Genomic DNA, 17,877 nt, shown 5'->3' with positions numbered 1-17,877 from the left:
ATCCGCCGCCATCACCTCATCTCTCAGTATGATAATGCACGGCCCCATGTCACAAATATCTGTACACAATTCCTGGGAGCTGAAAATGTCCCAGTTCTTCCATGGCCTGCATACTCACCAGACATGTCCCCCATTGAGCCTGTTTGGGATGCTCTGGATGTCCCGCAACCTCGCACAGCCATTGAAGAGGAGTGGGACAGCAATCAACAACTCTATGCGAAGGAGATGTGTCGCACTGTATGATGCACATAGTGGTCACACCAGATACTGACTGGTTTTCTGATCCACGACCCTCTTTTCTTTTTTTCCCCCCCATCTGTGACCAACAGATGCATATCTGTATTCCCAGTCATGTGAAATCCATAGATTAGTACCTAATAAATTTAAATTGACTGATTACCTTATATGAACTGTAACTCAAAATCTTTGAAATTGTTGCATGTTGCATTTATTTTTGTTCAGTGCAGTTCATATTTATTTAAACAATCCCTTGAAAACAGCACGTAGGCTTAGCTGTCAATGGTTTTAGCAGAGCTGGGGTTCTCCTTGACCCAGAGCAGCCAAATCGAACGCTCTGCACCGTATTGTGATGTTTTATTGATAACAACCTATATGGGGGTGCACGCAAGCAGATGAGGAAATCTGTCTAGGATAGAATAAATTATATAGTAAAACCTGCAAAAAGACTGAATGTAAACAGAAAAAAAACACTACCCTCCCCTGTGCCCAATACAAACTAATAAACAAAGCAACTTTTGACAACCCTCCCTTATTCCCCTCCCCCCACCACCACTGACTAAGGCTATTAAATGGTTTGTGTCATTTTTAAAAGTTGGTTGCCATAAAAGGTGACACCAGCTGTCATGGCTGTTTATGTCATTGTGACGGTGTTATGTAGGTAGCCCTTACGACCGAGGCTTGAAGTACAATGTAAAAAGTAGAACCACTTCTTGATATGACGTTTGCACCTCAACAATACAATATTCCCATCTGTACATTACAACAATTCATATACATTTACCTAATCTAGTTTATACACAAAGTGTTTAGGGTTACCTTTAGCAATAAGATCATATTTTTACAATATTTTACAGGCAGAACCAAGGAAGACAAATAGCAAAGCTGTATTGAAGTAGTGGATGAATAAGTTCAATGGAGAGATTTACTGTAGTTTGTATTAAATAAAGATGTTTTTCATATCACAATTGTCACTATGTTCAATGGCAAAACTGTAAATGTGAAGATAAAAACAAACAATTGAATACCTGAATAGTTGAATTCAGTCCCGTTTTAAATATAACCATATGATCTGAAACTATGTGATTCAGACATAATGTGGTGTTAAGATAATAAAGATATTGTAAATTACAATGGCCACTCACCTAATAACTACGTACATTATACTGCATTTAAATTTTTAAAAAGAGCTTAAAAGTGGAATCGGCAGTAGAAACAATAACAAGAGAGACTCCCCGCTCCGGTCAAAAGCTGAGGGGTTGGGGCTGGAGAAATCTAACCACTCAAATGCGTAGACTGCTATGGATGTAAGTACTGACCATTCACGATATCAAAACTATAGTTTTACCATGTTTTGAGGCTCTATGGTGTTTACATTTACTTTGTTTACAAACATGAGCTTATATTTTGGGTTCTGATTTGGAACGACTTTGAATTAAGCTCATGAAGCATTTATAAGTTATATTCTTCAAGAATCAAATGGGTACACATTAAATGTATAAGTCCAAAAATGGATGTAGCAACTGCTGATTCTACCAAAGACCACTTTAAAGAAACAGATCCATTCACATGTTAAAGCCTATACACTTATCAAACAACATGCTGAAAAGTCTCAGATTTAAACAAAGTGCCCTGGTAAGTGTGGGTGTAATTGTGATGAGTCTTTTGGCTACTCTCTTGTATTTGTGTTCTTGTTTTTCCTTCACAAACATAAATCTCACAATGAACTGCATCTCATTCAAACATGTCTGTCAAAAAATAACAGCTTCTGAGAAAATTCTAAATTGAGAGGCAGCCAGAGGGAGTCTTGAGCATTTCCGTAAATTACTCAGGAGGGTGTAAACATTGTCTGTGGGTAACGTTGTCGCCCCCCTTTGAGTGTAAAGGGCATCTATAACATTATCCTCAAATGAAAAGGGCAACACATACACAATCCAGTATCATACAGTTCAGTCCTACATGAACAGGAGTCCCTGTTGACGTCAGATCATAAAAATGAAGTTGCCATGTCCGTTCTTGAGCGGGCCGGAGTTAAACTATCCCTCTATGTTTACCAACTGTATTAAAATAGGACATCGACACTGAGCTCAGATCAGATCAGATTCCAAGGATCACCTCAGACTGTCCCGCTAAGAGCTGAGCCCAGGTTATGTCAGACGCGGAGAATCTCTAGGCAGTTGTTGTAGCAGATTGCGATCCAGTCAGGCTGGGTGGATGCCCACTGGACGTTATTGATCTCGCCTTCGGCCGTGTAGGCCAGGATGGGGTCCTCGATGGCCCTGGGCATCTGCTGGATGTCCCAGATCAGCGCCTGATGGTCATCCGCTACTTTCCGGACAGGAAAGGGGACAGTAGTTAGTGTATTGTAGACTGAAATCAATGCTTGTGTTCTGGGCTACTAGAGGGCAGATTTGATAATCAATGGTATATATTTTTTCAGCCCTGTGCTCTAGTTTCACTAAATAATTCCATGGGGATGTTATGGAACAATGATTTATAAAATCAAATCTCACCAGCGATGCAGATGTGCCATTTCATTTATATTTTCTGAGAATGTCTGATGTTTGTGTCAACAGAATCTTATGGATTAATTCATCAATAATATACATTAAATTACAAATTGACATATGTTTCCATACCTTGTAAGCACTCTATTGAAGGATGGAGTGCATTGCAAGCTTAGAGTTTGTTCACCTAGCCACTGCTACCATCCGCAAACTTTAGCATTTTATAACCAAAAAGTAAATGTATCCTATATTATCATGTTTTAATTTTCAAGTACAAATTATCCTAAAGTCCTTGGCATTTTCCATATACCGCTTTAAAAAAAACAAAGGAAAAAGGATGTTTTTTTTTTTTACTTGGAAGATTAGCACATGGCTGGTTGGCACATTTGCACATGGATAATACTGTATAAGATAAGCAGGAGGAAACAGAGGGCTTACCTGCTGTACAAATGTGGCAGGAGGAGTGGGGCGCCCAGGCGATGCCGTTGACACAGGCGCGGTGGTTGTTAAGTCTGGCCACTGGGGTGCATGGCACACGGACGTCCAAGATCACCACCTGGGACAGACCGAGAGAAAAATGCACCTGCTAAGGTAGAATACATATAATCATAGACCACTAGAATTTTTGATTAGCATAATTGACTGACTTTTACTGGTCCAATATTGTAGCCAGATAACCAAACATGCATTATTTGAATTGCTATAGCATTGATCCAATCACATACAGTACAATGAAGTATGGGACAGACATGCAGACGGACAGGCAAACAGATGCAGGGCTGACCTCCATTCCATCCATCGCCATGGTGGCCAGGTAGTTGGGGTCTTGTTTGTTCCAGCAGAGGCGGAGCAGTGGGTGGTGCTGGGGGTCCTCGTAGATGATGGTGCTGTGCTCCAAGTGGCGCAAGTCAAACATGCGCACAGAGCCATCTGCCCCAACCGACGCAAACATGTCCCGGCCACCACCGGCTCGGCTGAATGCGATGTCATAGACCTGCGACAAGGACACACACGACAGACATTTGGTGAAATAGCAGGTGACATCTACTGTTCCGAAAGAAAATATGGTTTGTTCATAGTCTACTGACTTGACAGATATTTTAGCCATACTTGCCTAAAGTACAACAACTGACAATGGGTGGAGGCGGTAATTTCATGAATCACTTGGAACATTGCTATACCATTACATTGACTATGCCCAATATCCACACTACTTAGCATGAATGGCCAATACATCACCACATACTTATAGTATGCAAGTGTGGATATTGGAACTTAATTTATTACAGCTCTGGCCTAACCCTTGCAGTGTCTTTACCTCTTTGTCATGGGCGATGAGCTGAGTCTTGACATGGCCAGACACCAGATTGACCCTGCCCAGTACCTGACCTGTCTCCAGGCCCCAGATAGTGCAGGTGGTGTCAATACTGGAGGTACCTACAGAGAAGAAATGGGATCTTAAGCACTTATACATTGGTAACATGTTGTATGAATTAGAGTTTGTAACATATTTCAATTGCAGGGGACCCGTTTTGGCTTGTGAGAGATGAAACTACTAGCTGAAATTATACAAAAGCTTTACAACACATCTTTAATGATGCCTTTCTATATCCTTTATATCCGTTATTTTTAACACTAAATGTCAATAGCGTTCTGGAAGAGGCGTCCAGAGAATCTGGTAATGTAGTCTGTCCATAAAAAAAAGGATAAAGTTATTCTCACCCAGCAGGTTAGGGTCCACCTCATTCCAGTCAAAGGATGTCAGCGGTGCACAGAAGTCAGAGTTTTTGTTGTTGTTGAGCAGGCATTCCAGACGAGTCTCAGTGTCACTCACCTGTCAGGAACAACAAAAGTTTGTATGTATAATTTGTATGTCCACCCTGGATAAGTTATGTAGAAAGATGCAGCATTATGGCTATAATTAAATAGGCGGAAGCATGGGGTCCACTTTTAGAAAAGGCCATTAAAACTTCTGTTTTCACCCGTGATTGCAAGATTTGGTATGCATTGAATGCGTGTCAGAATGCATGTTTCTCTCACATAGAACACACAACAAGCCGACTAGGTAAATAGAGCAACTATTTTACAATGGGGTTCTCAGATTTTTCAAATTCATTGCAGAGGAAAAAATAAATGTGGACTGTTCTAGCATCTTCAAAGTGCGCCTCGGCAGAAATATTTGTTTTCATGTTTATTGGTCCTGGCGGCAACTGAGTGCAGAGGAAACACCAATACCCTGCTCCACCCTCACCTTTTTTCCTTTATATGCCAAGCCTATAAATAACGCCAACATGCAGCTATGAGCTTTTGACAGTTGTACAGAGATAAAGCAGAGACCAATCTCCATATACAGTGCCTTGCGAAAGTATTCGGCCCCCTTGAACTTTGCGACCTTTTGCCACATTTCAGGCTTCAAACAAAGATAAAACTGTATTTTTTTGTGAAGAATCAACAACAAGTGGGACACAATCATGAAGTGGAACGACATTTATTGGATATTTCAAACTTTTTTAACAAAGCAAAAACTGAAAAATTGGGCGTGCAAAATTATTCAGCCCCTTTACTTTCAGTGCAGCAAACTCTCTCCAGAAGTTCAGTGAGGATCTCTGAATGATCCAATGTTGACCTAAATGACTAATGATAAATACAATCCACCTGTGTGTAATCAAGTCTCCATATAAATGCACCTGCACTGTGATAGTCTCAGAGGTCCGTTAAAAGCGCAGAGAGCATCATGAAGAACAAGGAACACACCAGGCAGGTCCGAGATACTGTTCTGAAGAAGTTTAAAGCCGGATTTGGATACAAAAAGATTTCCCAAGCTTTAAACATCCCAAGGAGCACTGTGCAAGCGATACTATTGAAATGGAAGGAGTATCAGACCACTGCAAATCTACCAAGACCTGGCCGTCCCTCTAAACTTTCAGCTCATACAAGGAGAAGACTGATCAGAGATGCAGCCAAGAGGCCCATGATCACTCTGGATGAACTGCAGAGATCTACAGCTGAGGTGGGAGACTCTGTCCATAGGACAACAATCAGTCGTATATTGCACAAATCTGGCCTTTATGGAAGAGTGGCAAGAAGAAAGCCATTTCTTAAAGATATCCATAAAAAGTGTTGTTTAAAGTTGGGGAGAAGACCTTAGATTAAGAATTATTGACTTGCATAAAGCTGGAAAGGGTTACAAAAGTATCTCTAAAAGCCTTGATGTTCATCAGTCCACGGTAAGACAAATTGGCTATAAATGGAGAAAGTTCAGCACTGTTGCTACTCTCCATAGGAGTGGCCATCCTGCAACTACAAGAGCACAGAGCAGAATGCCCAACAATGTTAAGAAGAATCCTAGAGTGTCAGCTAAAGACTTACAGAAATCTCTGGAACATGCTAACATCTCTGTTGACAGGTATATGATACATAACACTAAACAAGAATGGTGTTCATGGAGGACACCACAGAAGAAACCACTGCTGTCCAAAAAAAACATTGCTGTACGTCTGAAGTTCTTAAAAGAGCACTTGGCTGTTCCACAGAGCTTCTGGCAAAATATTCTGTGGACCGATTAAACTAAAGTTGATAGGAAAGAACACACAGCACTATGAGTGGAGGGAAAAAAGGCACAGCACACCAACATCAAAACCTAATGCCTGTCATAGCGGAATGTCCCTACGCGCTCTGGCAGCTTTAATGGCTGGAATAAGTTATTTCCTATTCTGGCACACAGCTTCGGGATAGTCCACTGAGGAAGATATGTTCCACTCAAGTTCTTGGCTTACCAGAAAAGCTACCCTGCCCGCGAGCTGCCCAGTGGACCAGACGAGCTAAATGACTTCTATGCTTACTTCGAGGCAAGTAACACTGAAGCATGCATGAGCTAGTCCTGATGACTGTGATCACGCTCTCCGTAGACAATGTGAGTAAGACCATTAAACAGGTCAACATTCACAAGGCCGCAGGGCCAGACAGATTACCAGGACATGTACTGCGAGTATGCGGTAACCAACTGTCAAGTGTCTTCACTGTCATTTTCAACCTCTCCCTGACAGATTCTGTAATATATTATCATGTTTCAAGCAGACCACCACAGTGCCTGTGCCCAAGAACACTAAGGTAACCTGCCTAAATGACTACCGACCTGTAGCACTCACGTCTGTAGCCATGAAGTGCTTTGAAAGGCTGGTCATGGCTCACATCAACACCATTATCGAGAAACACTGGACCCACTCCAATTTGCATACCACCCAAACAATCCACAAGTGATGCAATCTCTATTGCACTCCACACTAGAGGTGTGGGCGATTAATTAGGGCCGACTTCAAGTTTTCATAATCGGAAATTGGTATTTTGGGCGCCGATTTGCCGTTTTTTTTTTACACCTTTATTTAATATTTATTTAACTAGGCAAGTCAGTTAAGAACACATTCTTATTTTCAATGGCGGCCTAGGAACGGTGGGTTAACTGCCTCGTTCAGGGGCAGAACGACAGATTTTTACCTTGCCGGCTCGGGTATTCAATCTTGCAACCTTACAGTTAACTAGTCCAACGCTCTAACCACCTGATTACATTGCACTCCACGAGGAGACAACCTGTTACGCGAATGCAGTAAGCTAAAGTTAGTTACTAGCTTGCATTAAACTTATCTTATAAAAAAACAATCATTCATAATCACTAGTTAACTACACATAGTTGATGATATTACTAGTTTATCTAGCGTGTCCTGCGTTGCATATAATCGACGCGTTGCGTATCGTTGCTCCAATGTGTACCTAACCAAGTATATATTTTTAAACCTGCATATTTAGCTAAAAGAAATCCAGGTTAGCAGGCAATATTAACCAGGTGAAATTATGTTACTTCTCTTGCGTTCATTGCACGCAGAGTCAGGGTACATGCAACAGTTTGGACCGCCTAATTTGCCAGAATTTTACGTAATTATGACATAACATTGAAGGTTGTGCAATTTAACAGGAATATTTAGATTTATGGATGCCGCCCGTTAGATAAAATACGGAATGGTTCCGTATTTCACTGAAAGAATAAACTTCTTGTTTTCGAGATGATAGTTTCCGGATTCGACCATATTAAAGACCTAAGGCTCGTATTTCTGTGTGTTATGTTGTAACTAAGTCTCTGATTTGAATGAGCAGTCTGACTGAGCGATGGTAGGCAGCAGCAGGCTCGTAAGCATTCATTCAAACAGCACTTTCGTGCGTTTGCCAGCAGCTGTTTATGACTTCAAGCCTATCAACTCCCGAGATTAGGCTGGTGTAACCGATGTGAAATGGCTAGCTAGTTAGCGGGTTGCACGCTAATAGCGTTTCAAACGTCACTCGCTCCGAGTGGTTGTTCCCCTTGCTCTGCATGGGTAACGCTGCTTCGAGGGTGGCTGTTGTCGATGTGTTCCTGGTTCGAGCCCAGGTAGGAGCGAGGAGAGGGGCGGAAGCTATACTGTTACACTGGCAATACTAAAGTGCCTATAAGAACATCCAATAGTCAAAGGTTAATGAAATACAAATGGTATAGAGAGAAATAGTCCTATAATAACTACAACCTAACACTTCCTACCTGGGAATATTGAAGACTCATGTTAAAAAGGAACCACCAGCTTTCATATGTTCTCATGCTCTGAGCAAGGAACTTAAACGTTAGCTTTCTTACATGGCACATATTGCACTTTTACTTTCTTCTCCAATACTTGAACATGCTTCATTATTTATTTGAGGCTAAATTGATTTAATGTATTATATTAAGTTACAATAAGTGTTAATTCAGTATTGTTGTAATTGTCATCATAACAAAAAAAACATGTTTGATTTAAATCGGCATGTTTTTTTTTGGGGTCCTCCAATAAATCGGCATCGGCGTTGAAAAATCATAATCGGTCAACCTCTACTCCACACTGCCCTTTCCCACCTGGACAAAAGGAACACCTATGTGAGAATGCTATTCATTGACTGCAGCTCAGCGTTCAACACCATAGTGCCCTCAAAGCTCATCACTAAGCTCAGGACCCTGGGACTAAAACACCTCTGCAACTAGATTGTGGACTTCCTGAGGGGCCTCCCCCATGTGGTAAGGGTAGGTAACAACACATCCACTGCTCTGATCCTCAACACAGGGGCCCCCCGGGGGTGCATGCTCAGTCTCCACCTGTACTCCCTGTTCACTCATGACTGCATGGCCAGGCACGACTCCAACACCATCATCAAGTTTGCCGGTGACCCAAAAGTGCTGTAGGCCTGATCAACAATGACTAGACAGCCTATAGGGAGGTGGTCAGGGACCTGGCCATGTGGTGAAAGGACAACAAACTCTCCCTCAACATGATCCAAGACAAAAACTGGTTATTGTGGACTACAGGAAAAGGAGGACCGAGCACACCCCCATTCTCATTTACGGGGCTGCAGTGGAGCAGTTTGAGAGCTTTAAGTTCCTTGGTGTCCACATCAGCAACAAACTAACATGGTCCAAGCACACTAAGACAGTCGTAAAGAGGGCACGACGAAGCCCATTTCCCCTCAGGAGACTGAAAGGATTTGGCATGGGTCCTCAAATTCTCAAAAGGTTCTACAGCTGCACCATCAAGAGCATGACTGGTTGCATCACTACCTGGTATGGCAACTGCTAGGCCTCTGACCACAAGGCACTACAGAGGGTAGTGTGTATGGCCCAGTACATCACTGGGGCCCAAGCTTCCTGCCAACCCAGGACCTCTATACCGGGCGGTGTCAGAGAAAGACTCCAGCCACCCTGGTCATAGACTGTTCTCTCTGCTACCGCATGGCAAGCGGTAGCAGAAGGCTTCTTAACAGCTTCTACCCCAAAGTCATAAGACTCCTGAACAGCTAATCAAAGGGCTACCCAGAATGCTCTTTCACACTGCTGCTACTCTGACTATGCATAGATAATAACACTGACTCTACAAACATGTACAAACATGTACATATTACCTCAAATAACCAGTGCCCTCACACATTGACTCTGTATATAGCCTCGATATTGTTATTTTACTGCTGCCGTTTAATTATACTTTACAGTGGCTTTCCAACGGATTCACCCCTCTTGGCATTTTTCCTATTTTATTGCCTTACAACCTGTTATTAAAATATTTTTTTGGGGGGGGTTGTATCATTTGATTACACAACATGCCTACCACTTTGAAGATACTAAATATTGTAAGATGCTAAATAATTAATGTTTTTTTTAAACTGAAAACAGTGTGCATAACTATTGTTATATAAATAATCTAATATAAAGCATTACTAGCAGACCAAAGCTCTGGTTAAACCGGATGCCCTCAGATAACTCTGGGCCAGTGTCCTCAGTCAAGTTTAGAGCCTACGTGCAATAACATGATTATCCGAAGGACACACAGCTGCCATCACGCAAATATACTCCCCTGTAAACTACAAAGATCATCCTGCAACACTAACGAGCTTAGAGTGCCAAGCTATCTCACTGACATTGACCCTTGCATGCACTCCTGCATAAACAGGAAACACCTGAGCCTAAAGCAGACATTACCAGTCCCTAAAATCCACGCTTCCTTGACACACATACATTTCATGAGCACTGTACACTCACACTCTACACCCCCCTACTGGTCGGGTGCCAAGAGCAAAGGACTTTGCTGTGCACCAATGGGGCTCCTGCTCTGGCTAGAGCAGGGCCCGCCTCCAACTCTTCAGGACTAGTCAGAAGATCAACACGACGAGACTCCACCTACATTATTCTGTGTATACATTCTGTTGTAAACTCTGGCGAGGGAGCCAAATTTTTCTGACTCCTCACAGTCATATTGCTTAGGTCCGTGCACGATAAGGGCAAGACAAGATATCTTCGACTCAAACTTTCTTTTTGATACACCCGATTCCACTCTGTCCAGCGTCGTTGTTTTGCATTTCCTCTCCAGTATGTAAACACCAACACTATTCCCCCACCAACACTATTCCCCCCCCCCCCCACCTTTTGCAGCAATTACAGCTGCAAGTCTCTTGGGGTATGGCTCTATAAGCTTGGCACATCTAGCCACTGGGATTTTTGCCCATTCTTCAAGGCAAAACTGCTCCAGTGCCTTCAAGTTGGATGGATTCTGCTGGTGTACAGCTATCTTTAAGTCTTACCACAGATTCTCAATTGGATTGAGGTCTGGGCTTTGACTAGGCCATTCCAATACATTTAAATGTTTCCCCTTAAGCCACACAAGTGTTGCTTTAGCAGTATGCTTAGTATCATTGTCCTGCTGGAAGGTGAACCTCCGTCCCAGTCTCAAATCTCTGGAAGACAAACAGGTTTCCCTCAAGAATTTCCCTGTATTTACCGCCATCCATCAATCCTTCAATTCTGACCAGTTTCCCAGTCCCTGTCGATGAAAAACATCCCTACAGCATGATGCTGCCACCACATTGCTTCACTGTGGGGATGGTAATGAGGTGTTGGATTTGTGCTAGACATAGCGTTTTCCTTGATGGCCAAAAAGCTCAATTTTAGTCTCATCTGACCAGAGTACCTTCTTCCATATGTTTGTGGAGTCTCCCACATGCCTTTTGGCAAACACCAAACGTGTTTCCTTATTTTTTTTCTTTATGCTATGGCTTTTTTCTGGACATTCTTCCGTAAAGCCCAGCTCTGTGGAGTGTAAGGCTTAAAGTGGTCCTATGGACAGATACTCAAACCTCTGCTGTGGCGCTTTCAAAGCTCCTTCAGGGTTATCTTTGTTGCCTCTCTGATTAATGCCCTCCTTGCCTGGTCCGTGAGTTTTGGTGGACGGCCCTCTCTTCGGAGGTTTGTTGTGGTGCCATATTCTTCCCATTTTTGAATAATGAATTGAAATGTTGTTCCGTGGGATGTTCAAAGTTTCTCATATTTTTATAACTCAACCCTGATCTGTACTTCTACACAACCTCGTCCCTGACCTGTTTGGAGAGCTCCTTGGTCTTCATGGTGCCGCTTGCTTGGTGGTGCCCCTTACTTAGTGGTGTTGCAGACTCTGGGGCCTTTCAGAACAGGTGTATTTTTACTGCGATCATCTGACACTAAGATTGCACACAGGTGGACTTTATTGAACTAATTATGTGACTTAGGTAATTGGTTGCTCCAGATCTTATTTAGGGGATTCATAGCAAAGGAGGTGAATATATATGTACGCACCACTTGGTTTTTTTGAATGTTTTTCAAACAAGTTATTTTTTTCATTTCACCAATTGTGACTATTTTGTGTATGTCCATTACATGCAATCCAAATAAAAATACAATTTAAAGATTACAGGTTGTAATGCAACAAAATAGGAAAAACACCAAGGGGGGGGGGTGAATGCTTTTGCAAGGCACTGTATATTTCTATTTTTTACTTAACACTATTTTCCCCCTTAAAACATTGTTGGTTAAGTGCTTGGAAGTAAGCATTTCACTGTAAGGTGAAATATTGTATTCGGCGTATGTAACAAATAAAATTTGATTTGAACCTCAGGAACTTGACTACTATTGGACTATTATCGTGGTGGGTTTTCCAGCCCTGTGTGCACGCTCCACCTCAATGTTCCAGTAGACCGTCTTCAATTTGTCAGAGATAATTTCCCTCAAGACTCCATCCAGGTCTCATATGGAGAATCTGCAATTCCGTCCACAACCATATTGTTCAGTCTTGATTGTCCCTCAAGATAATCTGATTTTTCCAACATTGTTCTCATTGATTCACACAGAACTGATTTCCCCTCTCAATGACTTACATATTGCTGTCATCTTGCCGTTCAAATTGTTCTTCAGGTCCTGGACCTCTCTGGTCAGGTCGTCCATTATTTTATAAGTCGAATCAACCAGTATTTGGACAAAACAGAAACCTATTTTCTTGTTAACAACTCCTGGAACTATTTTTGTTAGTTTAAAAAGATCATTCACCGGTGATAGAGATAGTACTGTCCTCAATGGTACTCCCACCAACTTTGGTCTTCGTCATGGTAGCTAACAATGCAGGTTACACTGTTACTCCTAGCAGTTCCAGACAGTGCAGGTACCAGGGAAGACTGAACAAACAGCAGGTATCTAGACAGCCATAAACCCTGGACAAACTGCGGCCCCAGCCACAATAGCTAACCGCATTGCTGGTTGTGTTCAAGCCCTGAAACCCTGCTAGCTAGGCTAGCAGCTACGCCAAATAGCTCCTCAGACCCGGCCTTGGTTGGCAGGATCACTGGACAGAGAGTAGCAGTCTGGCAGCTGATAAATGCGTTGAGGGATCCAAACTAAAAATTTGGCGATCTACTAAGAAACTTCCTAAAACAACAAACCGATCTCTCCCTCGTTCAACAGGAAGCGTTCAACAGGAATTGGCGTGAGCAGATCGAAGCAGTGTTAAGGTCGCTACACTATCATATTCAGGAGAGCGTCTCCCATGCTTCTCTATACCAAGCCCTTCACATGTATGGGCCTCTGATTGGAACCTCTTGACATTGACGCTAGATGTAGGGTTAAGGTCGCTACAATATTCAGGGTAGGCACAGGTCTGGCAGTGGTAGGCTATTAGTTTCTTACCCTCCAAATGCGCAGGTAGTCTCCACTGGTAGCCAGCAGGTCAGGATACACCCCCTTGGTGTCGGGAATCCACATAATTTTTGTGGTGGGGTAAGGGTGGTCGAATGTGTTCCGGCAGACAAACTCTGAGCTCTCCTCCTCCAATCCAACTATCTGAACCTATGGGGAAAACAGACAATAACAACAGCATGGGGCAGTAGGTAATCTAGCGGTTAAGAGCCTTGGGCCAGTAACTGAAAAGGGTGCAGGTTCAAATCGAGTTGACTAGTTGAAAACTCTGACGATGTGCCCTTGAGCAGGGCACTTAACCCGTATTGCTCCTGTAAGTCGCTCTGGATAAGATATGAACATTTTAAATGTGCTGTCAAATCACAGCAAAAGGTTGATCCTATATTAAGCCTGCTGTTTTCTGTGATGAGGATAAGTATAAGCCTGTATTATCACATTTTATTTACTGGAACTGCCCAACAGTGACACCTTTGTTTTATTGACAGTGATGGATATTGTTGCAATTGTGCAAACGTAACATAGTAAATGTAATTCCTGGACACTCAAATAAAGACAGTTACTTAAAGCAAAAACTAATGTGGGGGGGGGGGGGGGGGTGGGATGGATGGGCATATAACCCAAACATCTAGCCACCAATAGGTTGCGAGATTTAATCACATCACGGACAACTTTTCAACTACTAAATGTTTTGCTACTTTGCAACTACTTAGAAGGGCTGGCAGTATATCGTATTTTACTATATACACAGGGTATTGATGCACGGACCGGTTTGGCTTTTTCCCTTTACCTTCTATAAATGTATTTGAATGTTTGGTTTGTTAAATATGCTGTGTGTAACATCCATTTTTATAGTTTACACTGCTACTTGAGTTCTCTCGCTCTCTGAGTGCATTTGTTGTTGCTTGACCACGAGACACTTGCGTTCAGTCTGCATGATTACTGCAGCACATGCAACACATTTCCAGTTTGCTTCTTAATATAAATCAACAAGTGTTATACAATTCGTTTGTGTTTCTTACATCTGCAAACAGCTAGTTTGTCTTTTCTTAGCAGAATTTAGCTCAATTGTGTTAGCCTCTAATGCTAATCGCTAGTTAACTGGCTAGCTAGCTAAAAAAAAATGAGTCAGATCAAAAGTAGCAAGCTAATACAGCCTAATACCAGTGTTGGTGTAGGCCTATAGGGTCCCCTAGGAAACACTGACCATCATTTTGGTTCCAACCCTGTCACAATAACATCTCCCTGGCATTTTAATTTGTCGTCATGTCAAACAATGTATTCAAAGAGCACACTATTATTTATATTCTCACTATACAATTAGAATCAACATTCTATTTCCATGATTCCAAGTGTTTTGATCTAAATTGCAAAGTGTTTCAAAATAAGGCGTTTTTTTGCCCATATCGTGGATCCCTAAGTGGCAGTGTGAAAATTATTCCAAATGAGTGCAGGAAATGCAAAAATGTATGGAAATGCAGGAAATTATTTTAGGTCGAAGTTGAATTAAAGTGTAAAACAATCAGAATGGACCAAGACCCATTCAAATCACTTAGAATGGATGCGGTACCACCGTAGAGTTACGCACTACTCATAAAGCACATTTTCAACTTTTATTATTCAAAAACGTAAAATACCATTTAAAAAAAAAACATTTATACAGTGATGTATTGGACATGTCGCCCAGCCCCTACTACTTGGTATGTTAGCTAACCCTTCCCCTAACCTAGTTAACGTTAGCCAGCTAGCCAGAATTCATAACATATAAAAGTTGACACACCTACTCATTCCAGGGTTTTGCTGCATTTTTACTAATTTCTACATTGTAGGATAATAGTGAAGACATTAAAACAATGAAACACATATGGAATCATGTATATTTTATATTTGAAATTCTTCAAAGTAGCCACCCTTTGCCTTGATGACAGCTTTGCACACGTGGCATTCTCTCAACCAGCATCATGAGGTAGTCACCTGGAATGCATTTCAATTAACAGATGTGCCTGGTTAAAAGTTATTTTGTGGAATGTCTTCCTTCTTAATGTGTTGAGAAAATCAGTTGTGTTGTGACAAGGTAGGGGTGGTATACAGAAGATAGCTCTATTTGGTAAAAGACCAAGTCCATGTTATGGCACGAACTGCTCGAATAAGCAAAGAGACACGACAGTCCATCATTACTTTAAGACATGAAGGTCAGTGAATCCGGGAAATTAAGAACTTTGAAAGTTTCTTCAAGTGCAGTCGCAAAAAACAGCAACCACTACGATGAAACTGGCTCTCATGAGGACCGCCACAGGAAAGGAAGACCCAGAGTTACCTCTGCTGCAGAGGATAAATTCATTAGAGTTTACCAGCCTCAGAAATTGCAGCCCAAACAAATGCATCACAGAGTTAAAGAAACAGACATCAACTGTTCAGAGGAGACTGCGTGAAATCAGGCCTTCATGTCAAATTGCTGCAAAGAAACCACTACTAAAGAACAGCAATAAGAAGAATAGACTTGCTTGGGCCAAGAAACACGAGCGATGGACATTAGACCGGTGGAAATCTGTCCTTTGGTCTGATGAGTCCAAATATGAGATTTTTGGTTCCAACCGCCGTGTCTTTGTGAGACACAGTAGGTGAACGGATGATCTCCGCATGTGTGGTTCCCACCATGAAGCCCGGAGGTGGTGGTGTGCGGGTCCTTTGCTGGTGACACTGTCTGATTTATTTATAATTCAAGGTACACTTAACCAGCATGGCTACCACAGCATTCTGCAGCAATACACCATCCTGTCTGGTTTGCACTTATTGGGATGATCATTTGTTTTTCAACAGGACAATGACCCAACACACCTCCATGCTGTGTAAGGTCTATTTGACCAAGAAGGAGAGTGATGGAGTGCTAAATCAGATGACCTGGCAGCCACAATCACCCGACCTCAACCCAATTGAGAAGAGGGGGAAAAAAGGACTGCAGAGTGAAGGAAAAGCAGCAAACAAGTGCTCAGCATTTGTAGGAACTCCTTCAAGACTGTTAGAAAAGCATTCTAGGTGAAGCTGGTTGAGAGAATGCCAAGAATGTGCAAAGCTGTCAAAGGCAAAGTGTGGATACTTTAAAGAATATAAAACATGAAACATATTGATTTGTTTGACACTTTTTTGGCTACTACATAATTCCATATGTGTTATGTCATAGTTTTGATGTCTTCACTATAATTCTACAATGCAGAAAATAGTACAAATAAATAAAAACCCAGAAATGAGTAGGTGTGTCCAATCTTTTGACTGATACTGTATATGAAATAGGTATTGGACATCCACAAATGAATTTACATAAGAATAATACTGAAATGTTCTGAGACCAGGTTTACTAACCAAGTATTAGCACATTGAATAACAGGTTTCCTACGTTATTTCGAATTTGATTTGCTTTGTTGTTACTGTGTTCCCCGTTCTACCCTAGTAGGATTAAATGTAGGTTAATTTGATTCCTAAAGGAATGTTTGGAGAGAAAATGCGTTACCTTGTTATTGTACTCCTCGACAAAGCTGCCAAGAGCGAGACGAAAGCGCTTGTCTGGTCGCACACTCCAATTCATTGCATATACCGTCCATGGCGCCTCGTATTTGTAAATTTCTTTGCGCTTACCGTGAAGCGACATGGTCAAGGCAGTGAAAAATCGATGTATTCAAAAAAATACCAAATAAGGCTAACTGTGACTTAATCTACAACCGGGTTTAAATTTCCGAGCTAAATGCGTCTTGGAGGCCGATGCTTTTTTTCCCTTTGTAGTCAAATAAGATGGCACTTAACGTTTCAATGTAGCTACTTTGTATAATCTGCAGTAGCCTTATGTTGATGAAGAGCCCACCAAAACATTACAGTACGTTTACAAGGGTTAGCTGAAAACGCTACATTGAGCACTCAGAATAAACTGCAACAAACATAGGACTATTCACCGAAGCAATGGCTGCTGTCTTGGACCACTTAAAAAAGACTACCACTGTTGTATCAATGGTGTTTATAACTAAACCAAGATAGATCACAGCGTGTTGTTTCCAATGGGAACAAATTAGTCATAGTGGGCTGAACAAGCAGGAGGTGGGTAGAGCTAAGCACGCGTTTACGATATCTCATTGGCGCGTACTCGTAACATCTGCATATTTCCGTTAGGGAACGCCTACTCTGTGAAGTACGCGTGTGCAATAACTCAATTCGCCCTTACACTCCTGAACAATGCGATTTGTAAAAACATTTGCAAAGGGTAAAGTCTACAAACCGTTGTCCACTCTGTTAATACGATATTGTGTTTTTGAAAAAGAAAACTATAATGAGATCAAATGTTTAATAGATGAGTAATTGTGCAGAATGTCGGCCAAAGTCCATCTTCCATTTTCTCCAACTGCCCGCCAGTGTGCTTCCTCTCACTACCATATTTGGAATTGAGTGGAAACGCCAACCGGATGCTTCACATTTATGCATCCAGTGAAATATCTGTCTCATTGCTCCATCTGTGATGGTATGCTATGCACGGTGCAAAACGGTGCCGACGTTACAATTGAGGAGATTCTTTTAATTTGGCCAAGGTAGGCGTGTTTTGCACCGGGTGAA

At 41.9% G+C, this 17,877-nt stretch overlaps 1 protein-coding gene across 2 annotated transcripts; it reads right to left on the bottom strand.

Moving 5' to 3' along the window:
• Positions 1-430: 430 nt before the first annotated feature.
• Positions 431-17,344, bottom strand: LOC109865586 (DDB1- and CUL4-associated factor 7). 2 transcript variants are annotated; one of them, XM_020453879.2, is made up of 7 exons: positions 16,790-17,344; positions 13,276-13,434; positions 4,467-4,578; positions 4,063-4,181; positions 3,529-3,738; positions 3,183-3,300; positions 431-2,562 (listed from the first exon to the last, which is right to left on the bottom strand). In XM_020453879.2, the coding sequence occupies exons 1-7, from the start codon at positions 16,925-16,927 to the stop codon at positions 2,390-2,392; spliced, it is 1,029 nt and encodes a 342-aa protein (XP_020309468.1). In that variant the 5' UTR covers positions 16,928-17,344; the 3' UTR covers positions 431-2,389. The 2 variants fall into 2 exon arrangements, with proteins under 2 accessions (XP_020309468.1, XP_020309467.1); XM_020453878.2 differs by having other exon boundaries at positions 431-2,565; positions 16,790-17,293.
• Positions 17,345-17,877: the final 533 nt, after the last annotated feature.

Source organism: Oncorhynchus kisutch, linkage group LG20 (assembly GCF_002021735.2).
Source record: "Oncorhynchus kisutch isolate 150728-3 linkage group LG20, Okis_V2, whole genome shotgun sequence".
In the NCBI taxonomy this organism is placed as follows: Eukaryota; Metazoa; Chordata; class Actinopteri; order Salmoniformes; family Salmonidae; genus Oncorhynchus; species Oncorhynchus kisutch.
This window is presented reverse-complemented; position numbering and strand designations above follow the sequence as displayed.